This window comes from Silurus meridionalis, chromosome 15 (assembly GCF_014805685.1).
Source record: "Silurus meridionalis isolate SWU-2019-XX chromosome 15, ASM1480568v1, whole genome shotgun sequence".
In the NCBI taxonomy this organism is placed as follows: domain Eukaryota; kingdom Metazoa; phylum Chordata; class Actinopteri; order Siluriformes; family Siluridae; genus Silurus; species Silurus meridionalis.
In genome coordinates this window covers 14565741-14577113 of record NC_060898.1, presented here as the reverse complement: position 1 = coordinate 14577113, position 11373 = coordinate 14565741, and the positions used below count along the sequence as shown (strand labels likewise).

The 11373-nt window shown below is 37.0% G+C and overlaps 1 protein-coding gene across 2 annotated transcripts; it reads left to right on the top strand.

Moving 5' to 3' along the window:
• On the top strand, positions 1-10897 carry slc35f2 (solute carrier family 35 member F2). 2 transcript variants are annotated; one of them, XM_046867904.1, is made up of 9 exons: positions 1-78; positions 2852-2985; positions 3269-3441; positions 5635-5762; positions 6822-6981; positions 7333-7489; positions 8357-8409; positions 9072-9226; positions 10043-10897. In XM_046867904.1, the coding sequence occupies exons 2-9, from the start codon at positions 2870-2872 to the stop codon at positions 10289-10291; spliced, it is 1191 nt and encodes a 396-aa protein (XP_046723860.1). In that variant the 5' UTR covers positions 1-78; positions 2852-2869; the 3' UTR covers positions 10292-10897. The 2 variants fall into 2 exon arrangements, with proteins under 2 accessions (XP_046723860.1, XP_046723859.1); XM_046867903.1 differs by lacking the exon at positions 1-78 and adding an exon at positions 1513-1647.
• Positions 10898-11373: the final 476 nt, after the last annotated feature.

Below are 11373 nucleotides of genomic sequence, written 5' to 3'. Positions count from 1 at the left end.
TACAATCCGTGATACACATTCATGCAGTGTTTCAAGTTTGGGAAAGAAGAGTTTTTGTGAAAGAGCTTCTCAGAAATCGTAAGTAAGTTTCAATAGGAAAATAGTTTTAAATAAGGACACTACGGTATCTATATAATGACTGCATAAATAATAACTGTAAAGTGTATTTCTTGTTAAGTTTTAGTATTAGTAGTAACATGTTATAACCAGGATTACAGAAGTTCTGAAACAGCAGAAATTGTATTGACAGAAATATTTGAACATGCCCTTGGAACAGTCAGAGGTAAATCTATATATTTTATGAAACTGGAAGACACTTCTCTTCAGGAAAAAAAAAATCTACATGTAGAAAATATGTGCTTTGTTATTTCTCTGACCAAATGTGTAATTGTTATAAACTTTAGTAGAGTGAGAAGAAGAGAAAGCTGTTTAGGTATAGCTGCTATTACAATGACTCTTATGAGGAACCTGGTAAATTAATGTGGTTTTATAGGATGTAAACATGCTGGGGGTTTGCTGTTATAGCTATTACCTGCATATTGCACTTTGCATCACACAGCCCAAGTGTTTTTCCCTTTACCTTTATTATGAGACCAGCAGGTTGGTTCAGGAATAAAGGGATGGTCAACTGTTGATGAAAAGTACACAGCAGACACACTCAGGTCTAAGTTTTTAATAATCTTTTACTATAGAGTCAACAATAAGGAGTTGAGGGAGTTCTCTTTTTTAGCATTACAGTGATGGATATTTTTGCAATACAATGAAAACAGTTTACATCAAATTCCTTAACATTTCCATTACAGCTTTTTATATGGTTTATTATTAAACACTACACCAGAGATGGGTAGATTATTCTAATGAAGAAAATTATAAGGTTTATGGATGTGGTGAGGGAAGACATGCAGGTAGAGGCAGATGTAGAGGACATAATAGTAGAAGAAGAAGAAGAAGAAGAAGAAGAAGAAGAAGAAGAAGAAGAAGAAGAAGAAGGAGGAGCACTCATTACACTACCATTAAAGACCACCAGAAACACAGTGGATCACAGTAGGAGGTCAAAGGAACTATTTCTACTATAATTCTCTAATGATTTAAAATGAATCATTTAATTCAAACATTAATTTTCTATTGAACATGTAATTGTTTTGGGTTATGTTGGACAAAAAGTTAAGAATGGCCACAGCAAATCAATATAATGCTCTATTTTTGACAGATTTGCTTAATAATTAAAATTGTTATAATAAAAAAAATGCTAAAAAAAGGAATAAACAAATAAACAAACGAATAAATAAATAAATGAATGAATCTGTACAACGATATTTAGAAGTTGCCTCTCTTACGCTGTTTTACATCAGCCAATCACATTTAGGAGCCACAGAACTTATTAATATTCATGACTCTTTATAGGCGGGGCTTAGCAAAACAAATTACTAACCCTTAGGGAATATGTTGCATACCAAATTACATAACGCATAAGTGCACTAGGTAGGGTGGGACGTGCTTGTAGAGCAGACACTCGGAATGGGACTTGCATAGGGGATGAGGAGGATATTTGAGATAAAGCCGAGTTAATGCGGAAAGCGAGGCTGCTTCTGATTCACTACCGCATGGGACTCGGTGAAACCGGCGAGATGTCCTGATTGATCGCAGGTAGATAATGTCCTTTAACCCGGTTAAATATAATAATAGTTAAAATTGAGTTATTTGATACACATAAAATAATCATGATTTACGTTTAGCTGGAATATAATACTCACTTTATTTCGTTCTGAATCGTACTGAGTGTGTAGCTTGTTATGTTAGCTGTATCCACAATGCGCTTAGCCTGAATGATGTTGATTCATTGACTGCTGTAGATCCGCACATTTATTCTTTTAAATCATGTTACATGACAAATAACTATATTAAAAACTACATTCTACTCGGTTTAATTACTGGTTTGACCACGTGTGTACTTATTGTTCCAGTTTCTATTGGTGCAAATGAATCCGTCTGGTTCATCTGTGTGAAGCGAATACATGAGATCACTGTAGGACATTAATATGAACTGGCTTAAATGTAAACATTTTGAATGTTGCTCCATCCATCCATCCATCCATCCATCACACACACACACACACACACACACACACGACCGACCGATCAGGCATAACATTATGACTGGTGAAGTGAATAACACTGCCTGATTATCTCTTCATCATGGCACCTGCTAGTGGGTGTAATTTATTAGGCAGCAAGTGAACATTTTCTACTCAATAGTGATGTATTTGAAGTAGGAGAAATGGAGCTCTTGTGGGATGTTCCTGGTCTGCAGTGGTCAGTATCTCTCAAAAGTGGTCCAGGGAAGGAACAGTGGTGAACCCAGGGTCATAGATGGCCAAGGACCATTGATGCATATGGTGTGCGAAGGCTGACCCGTGTGATCCGATCCAACAGACGAGCTTCTTTAGCTTACATTAATGAAGAAGATAATGCTGTTAATGCAGTTTATGAATTATTGTTCTTTATATTATTTCAGCAATCTAGGGCAGATTTATTCAGTCCCAAATTTTGTATAGAGTTTATTGAACAAGTGCTTACAACAACTAAACGACCACATGCTCTTGGTCATCCTTTGTACTTTTTTCAGTTTCCCTTATTTAACTGTATTATGAATTTCAAGAGCTTTTTGAGAAACATTTTAGGTGCAGTTACTAGCTTGATAAGTCTGACACTTGGAGTTAAAATTGCACTTTCTGCCAGCCCACATGATGGAGATCTAAAAAGGGATTACTGCTTCCTAGCTCAGTGTTATTCTTGCATGCCTTCTGATTCTTGCATTCAGACTCAGTAAATCCTCTGCTGTAATGTTTAGTCCTTTTCAGTTGGCCTTATGGAGCGTGAGGAGGGATACATACCCCCTGATTGTGTGGGCCTGAGAGCTCCTGGGCAATGGAGAGAGTTGGTTTGTGGATCGAGAAACTTCAGGTTGAAGGATGTTTTCACTTGGTAAGGTTCACATCATAGTAAATGCTGTTCAATGAAGATTTGCATAAAATCGAAAGAGAAAATTATTACTGAAAACCCTTTTCTTTCAGGTGTATGATTTAGCAATGCTAAATAATGTGTGTCTTCTGGAAAATGCTACAATCATCTTATGGTTTCAACCAGTGGTTTATAGTTAGGAGTTATGCATCTCAGACATTCCTGTTGTACATATGTGGTGTTTTTTTTTTTTTTTTGATGTTTTTTTAAATATTTTTTTACTGATCCTCCTGTATTCACGCATCAGCCACCTCCTGAAGACGATCGTATTGGGTCAGGTCTTGTCCATGCTGATCTGTGGGACAGCAGTGACCAGTCAGTATCTGGCAGAAGCTCGTGTGGAGACACCGATGCTGCAGAGTTTCCTAAACTACACACTGCTGTTTTTGACCTACACAACCACTCTGTCATTCAGGAAAGGTAAGAAACTGATCCAGTCTATATGAACAACCACTATATGTTCTGCTATACAAATGGGCTAAAACATATGGGGGCTTGCTGATAAAATAAAATAACCAGTAAGATGATGATGAGGTGCAGCTTGACTTTAAGTGGTTATTTTTACCATCATGACAGTTGACTGTGATTATGTGGAATTTTTCATGTCTATTATGGATTATGAACTTTTAGTGTAATGCATGGTAAGTGTTGTGTGATGTACATACATATTGACCATCTCACAAAAGTGAGTACACCCCTCACATTGTAGCAACCATTTTAGTATATATTCTCAAAGGAACAATAAAATTAAACTTTGATATATTTTAGTGTAGTGAATGTGCAGCTTGTATAGCAGTACAGATTTACTGTCAACATACAGCCATTATTGTCTAAATAGCCGGCAACCAAAGTGAGTGCACTCTAAATGAAAACAGCTGTACGTCATTTAACCATGCAAAGCCAAATGTCCTATTAATCATGTTTTGTCTGCTGGACAGGACCATACTATTTTGTATATCTTGTATTAGAGCAGTTAAAAGTTGGTGCTTTGAGTATAATTCTCTCATACTGACCACTGGATGTTCAACATGGGACCTCATGGCAAAGAACTTTTGTGAAGTAGAATTGTTGGTTTTTACAAAGATACTGAGGCTATGAGAAGATCAGTAATAACCTGAAACTGAGTTATAGTACAGAGGTTTTCTAAGACAGGTTCCACTCACAGGCCTCACAAGCGTCCATCAAAGAAGTCGAGTCCTCATGCTGTGCGTCAGGTACAGAAACTGGCTTCAAAAAGACAGACGTATGAGTGCTGCAGCATTGCTTTAGAGGTTGCAGAAGCAGAATGTCCGCTTGTTAGTCCTCAGACGATACGCCATACAGTGCAACAAGTTGGTTTTGTATGGCCGTTGTCCAGAAGGAAGCTTCTTCTGAAGCTGGCTCACAAGAAAGTCTGCAAACAGAGCATGAATTACTGAAACCATGTTCTATAGTCTGATGCGACTAAAATAATTTTGTTTGGCTCAGATGATGTGCAGCATTCAGTCAGTGCACAGTAGGGCTGCTGCTATGAATTATTTTAATAATTGAGTATTCTAACGATTATTCCATTTACATTGCATTTAAGGCAATTAGCAGATGCTCTTGTCCAGAGCAATGTACAAAAGTGCTTTGAGTCTTTATCAATGAATAAATCTACACTGGTACGCTAGATCAGTGGTCCCCAACCTTTTTTGCGCCATGGACCAGATTAATGTCAGACAATATTTTCACGGACTGGTATTTTCTAAATGTAATAACAAGCATCTTAACATGCATCAAGAGTGAGTGATAGACAGATGTGGCGGACAGAATCCGCTAAGTTTCCAAAATAAAACATTGTTCAGAATCAGATAATAAATAAAACGAAAATAATGTAAGTAATGCATTCTTTCTGTGCGGCCCGATACCAATTGACCCACGGACCAGTGCCGGTCTGCGGCCCGAGAGTTTGGGACCACTCCGCTAGATTACAAATTAAAATAAATCGGCCTACAATTCTGAGAGGAATTTATTTATATTTTATTTTTTTATGTAAATGATGCATGCTTTACTGGCCAGGTGATGAACGTGCCTGGTTTCCTTCAGACATGACCCCATTTTGACAAAATGTCAGTGTGACTCTGTCTGTCCTCTGAACCCTATTGAGCACCTGTGGGGCATCGTCAAGCAGAAGGTAGAGAAGTGCCATGTGTCTAACATCCAGCAGCTTGTCACTATGGACTCACTAACTGCCTTTTTTTTGGTAGTTATTTAGACAATATTGGCTGTATGTTGAGTTATTAATTAGAGGACAGTAAATCTATACTGCTGTACAAGCTGCACGTTGACAATTCTAAATTATATAACGTTTTTATATTATTGTCCCTTGAGAGAACATAATAAATTGGTTGCGAAAAGAGGGGTAAACTCACCTTTGTAAAATAAATTTTTCTATACCATGTGTGTGTATGTATATCTGTACAAAATAGACCACTTACATATTTTTATAAAAAAATAGTGATTTAAATGAACTTTTTGGAGCTCTTTGTTGTCTGGAAAATGCTGTAGTGAACACATTATGGTCATTATTGTATGTTTATGTAACCTTTAAATGCTCCTTTTCCTGATTTAAATCCATTCTCTTTCGCACAGGCAATGAGAGCATTTTTCAGATTTTAAAATCGAAGTGGTGGAAGTATTTGCTGATGGCGCTAACAGACGTTGAGGCAAACTACACAGTTGTGCTGGCTTACCAGTTTACTACACTTACAAGCATTCAGGTATAGCTTACAGAATAATTTTTTTTCTTTGGTGAGATGTGATTATGAACCTGTAAAAGTGTCCAACTTTGTTATGGTGCTGTCCAAACGTTTTCATACAGAGGGCTAAAAATCTAACTTGATTGATTTACTTTTAGCCCTCAGTGTTGCATTATACCAAGCTGTATTGTATTAAAATTAAAGTTGCCCTAATATGACGATAAAATGTTTTGCAAATTAGAAAACATTTCCCTGTAATCTGTTTAACTAATGCAGTTTAATTTTCAAAGTTTCATCGATCAGTGAAACATTTAGTTCAATGAAAACATAAAAGCAGTCTCATTTACAGTACAATAGAGTTAAATGCTCAATACAGCCATTCAAGCTATAAACACTACAGCTATATGGTTGTTATATCGGGCACCATTAAGGTCATGAAGCTGCTTTTTCTAAAGTTTTGTTCAAAATGGGGCAGCAGCTGACTTACTGATACGCTCAGGATATTGAGAGTGTGAGAATCTGTTAGTTTGCTCCACAGTTTACACTTGTTCAAGGTTATCAGTTTGAAAGTCTGCTCACAGAGGTGGGTACTGCCATAGTTTTTGCTGCTTATAAATAAAACAAAATTCTTTTACAGTAATTTAGAAATGAAGATCTTTTATTTTGGCATCATGCCATTAACACAGGTCACCAGTTTTTTTTGGTCCACTTGTCCTAGTTTGGGCATCTCTGATCTAGAACCATTTGTGTATCCTTTTGTCTCATTTTCTGTACATACGGCATTTAAACTTTTAAAAGGCCACAACGTGTTTCACCCTGTCTTTACACATTTCTTTGTACAGTTTTTACAATTTAAAACCTACATTTTATATACATGAATAAAATACTATTATCTTTAAAACTTTTCTTTTTGTTTTAGTAACTGCAAAGTAAATGAACATTTTCTATTAATGATGTAATATTGAGAAACCAAATAAATCAGTATATTAAAGATTGAAAAAATGTGAATGATTACAATTATTTAAACATTTTATAAAGTTTAAATGAGTGCAAGTGCTCATCAACTGTTCTGTGTTGTAGCTGCTGGACTGCTTTGTGATCCCGGTGTTGATGGTGCTCTCCTGGTTCTTCCTGAAGACCCGTTACAGGCCGCTGCATTTCGTCGCTGTGGCCATGTGTCTGCTCGGTGTCGGCGCGATGGTGGGAGCCGACCTGCTTGCAGGAAGAGACCAGGGCTCACGTGGGTACTCTCTATCAACTAGTTCACACTTTTTCCTTTGTTCTATATAAACTACTATAAACCATGAAAAATCTATTATAAAAATTGGATCTGTTTTAAAAAAAAATGTGTAATGCTTTTCTAGGGTTTAGAATAAACAGCAGGATTAACATTAGACCTGCAAGTACCCATGATGGGTTATCATGCTGCAGGAGATCAGCAGGAAATGCTAGAACTTTACCTATACAGAGCTCTAAGCATGAGGTTTTAGCATCTTTATTTTCTTTCCTTATATTCAAATGTGAGAAGTGTGTGTCGAAAGCAGATTGAATCTAAAATTTGTTGTCTTTATTTCCATCTCGTATCTTCCAGACTCTCACGTTTTACTGGGTGACGGCTTAGTGTTGATCAGTGCTGCTCTGTATGCCGTGTCTAACATGTGTCAGGAGTACACAGTGAAGAACCGGAGCAGGGTGGAGTTCTTGGGCATGATGGGACTTTTCGGGACTCTGATCAGTGGTGTACAAATGTAAGAGGATTCCCTGTAATGTTTATTTCAGCCTGGAGGGAAGATCATGACCTGCATCAAATGTCATAACTAGAGGCTGACCGATATTGGATTATACCGATGGCTAGCTTGGATCGTACTTGCCAGTAAACAATTAATCAACCAATAGTTTTTAAAATAGATACTAGGAAAAAAAAATAATAATAACACTCCATGTAAAATAGTATTGAACTTTTAATTACAAAAATAAAACACTTCTGAATCTTGAAAATGTGCAAAATAAATAAAAATTAATTATATTAATAAATATTGAGGAAAATTAAACATGCGTTCAAACTGAACAGTGCAAATAAATAAAAACAGTTAAATACAAAACATTAAAAACACAACAAACAGCACGTGGTGTCAAATGATTTGCCTCTAGGGCCGCTCTTGCAATGTAGAATGACAGCAGACGTTTTAGCTACTAAAGCCGCAGACACAACACGGAAAAACTATCGGTATGGATATTGCCGTATATCTGATAGTTCCTATCAACAACTATCGGAGCTGATCAATCGGCAAAACCGATGAATCTGTCGACCTTTAGTTTAAGATCTATTTTTTTAATGAATATTGTTCTTCATGAATACCTTATTAATAAGCTTTGATAAGTATTTTTAATAGTTTTATTCCAGCTCTTTTGTTTTGCTAATGTTTATATCTTGAGCATAGATACAGTTAGATTTCCTGCTTAAATTTTTTCTCAGTAAATGTGTTCATACAATAATTGTTTTTGACAATTAATACTATCAAAATGTAATGTCTTGTAATAATATCTTGTGATTTACATTTGAGGAGTCAGTAATTCAGAATTGATTTAACCCTTTGTGTCCATTTGTGCTTTAGGGCTGTACTTGAGGTTGGAGCAGTCAGTAAGATAAGCTGGAACTGGACAATATGTGAGTACATTCGCATTGCTGCTTTAAAGTTTGACTAGTGATTTGTTCCTTATATACTACACATGACATATTGTAAAATCCTTTAATACATCTGCTGGGTCCATCTATAGCCAGATTATTCTGTCGGTTAACGTGCGAGTCAGGATGCAAGGCCAGATTATTGTCAGTGAAGCGGTGGGACACAATGCGAGGCCAGATTATTCTGTCAGGAATCTGAGGGTTACTGAGTGGAGACTGCATAGGAGAAAACTCTTGTGGCATCCTGCCTAAATGCAGGATGCCACAAGAGTTAGGTGAAAACGGTCTTTAATGGGGAAAGGCGAAAACAAAGTCCAATAAAACAGTTCAATATAGAACAGAACAATATAGGCAGAAACCAAAGTCCAAACTGGGTACTAGGAGGGCAGAGCAGAGGTCAGGAACCAGAGCAGGCAGTGTGGCAAGAATATTCTCAGGGACTTTGGAAGCCGGTGAGATATTCTGGCACTGAGCTAAAGGCGCGAGAAAAAGGGCAAGGTGGCCGCGCCACAAAACCGGAAATGTGCACGCCCTATGCCCGGAAGATCATTACATTCTGTCCAATCTAGGACTATACAGTGATCTAGTATAAATAGTAATTTAAATGAAAAAACAGTAATAACCAACTGAATGTTGCTCTGTAGGCCTGCTCTTCCTCGCCTATATGCTGTGCATGTATGGCCTGTACAGCTTCATGCCTGTGGTGGTAAAGATGACCAGTGCTACAGCGGTGAACCTCTCACTGCTAACGGCTGATCTCTTCAGCCTGTTTTGCGGCATCGTACTCTTTCACTACAAGGTGAGTGATCAGTCTTCTGATACACTATGTACGGTTGAAGAAATCAGCAAGGATTTAATTTAGGTAATTAGTTTTCAAGAACTTTAGGTCCCTGGTGGTCTAGTGGTTAGGATGCGGCGCTCTCAACGCTGCGATCCCCGGTCAGGGAACCAACCCCAGCCACTCTCAGTGCCGGTCCCAAGCCTGGATAAATGGGGAGGGTTTCATTAGGAAGGGCATCCAGCGTAAAAACATGTGCCAAATCAAACATGTGGAGGATCCGCTGTGGCGACCCCTAACGGGAGAAGCCGAAAGAAAGTTCTTTTTAGTTTTTAAGAACTTTGAGGATGGATTTGGACTATTATTAATATCAACAGTCTACTACAATGGCTCAGGACCAAGGTTTGCATTTAAGCGCCCATCACTGCACACTTCAACAATGATGGAAGTGTAATAAATGGACTTTCGGTGCCACCCAGATAAGGGCGGGTTCCCTTTTCAAATCTGGTTCCTCTCAAGGTTTCTTCCTCATGCCATCTTGGGGAGTTTTTCCTTGACACAGTTGCCACTGGCTATAAATAAAAATGAATTGAACTAATTGAATTTAGTAAAAGTACAACAAAAATCCTATTTCAATAAATACAAATATATGAAACATGTAACCTGTCTGTAGTATTTCTGTCTATTATGAACCTCGGGCATTCCAGCAATCATATGTATATTGTAAATGTGCACTCGGGCTTTCCGTACTTTCTCGCAAGACGCTCTCATTTATTTCATAAATCTGTTATGTAGATCATTCCAAGTTTATGTTAATTCTTTCTCGCCCCCCCACAGTTCTCAGTCCTGTACATTGTGTCATTTGTGGTGATCACCGTCGGCTTCATCCTGTTTAACATCATTCCTACCTACACTCCAAATCCCCAAGAATCCAACGAAAGTGCTTATCAAACTGTGGCTACTGCAGATGTGGTACAGGAAGATGGAGAGACTGTGCTGGACTGGCAGCAAGATGAACCTCAGAAGAAGAAGTGTGGACACACAGAACCCTGTACTACAGTCTGTACTCTAAAATACATGGTATAAATGAAAACTCTACAGTGTAGAGTAGACTGTGTTGGATATGCCTGATTTTTAAAGGTAGTGCCTTTTTATTTTGATGAGAAATTCTATTTTTGTTAAATTGGATTCAGATTTTGCACTGTCCAATGAAAGATTTTTTTTATTGAATATGGCTGATTTAATATTTTCATACTATTTTATTTAGTCTGGAGTTTAGATGTTACACTCTGCTAAAGCCAGTAGGGAATATTTATTTAATGTCAAACAGGGTTTTAGGTTATTGTAATGGTTATTGTAATGGTCAGTGGTTACTTATACTATTCATATTAAGCCCAAGCCGATTGGCACAAGGACTGAAAATCCTCTTATGTTGTCTTCTGTTAAACAAAAAAAATTCAACACTTCCATTAATAATGATAAATTATTGTAACTTTCTGAATGTAACTAATATTTTAGAAAATTTCAAGAATCATCACCTTATAAAGTTGCATTCTGTTCGTGCTTAAATTATTGTCATGAAATGACTTGTTTTTTGGACGGTATATGAAGATTTACTGCTCAAAGCAGTTGTTCCAACAGTGGAAGAAAAATTTTTTATTATTTGGACTGTTTAATAAATAACTGTTTCTATATTGTCTCTGGATTTAATTCTTACTGTTATACTTTTCATATGTTTTTCAGCAATGAATTTTTTAATACTCAAACAGAACAAAAAGAAAACCTTTTTGCAGGTTATGACCGTTGAAATCCATACTGGTAATGTATGGATTTCATAGGACCCTCAGAGTAACTGTAACCTTGTGTTTTCAATCACTGTGATTATTATTATTATTTTTTTTGTTTGTTTCCTTTGTGTAATATTTCAAAGAACATGCCAGAACCATACTGATTTTCCTCCTACTATAAAAGGCCATTTTGTGACATGCCCATCCCTAAGAAATCTATTCAAGGTCCAGATTGTACAACCACCAATGTGAAGAAAAATACCTATAAAGGGGGTTAATAATTTCTGCAAGGTACTCTATATGGTAAATTAAGAAGATAAAAGACGCAATAGGTGGTTATACCAGGTTCTGTTATAGGCGTTTATAATAGCGGAACAGCGC

Coding starts and splice junctions, on each gene's coding strand:
- slc35f2 (XM_046867904.1), top strand. CDS start 2,870: ATGGAGCGTGAGGAGGGATACATACCCCCTGATTGTGTGGGCCTGAGA. Junction 2,986..3,268: donor TTGAAGGATGTTTTCACTTG/GTAAGGTTCACA, acceptor TTCACGCATCAG/CCACCTCCTGAAGACGATCG. Junction 7,490..8,356: donor CTGATCAGTGGTGTACAAAT/GTAAGAGGATTC, acceptor TTTGTGCTTTAG/GGCTGTACTTGAGGTTGGAG.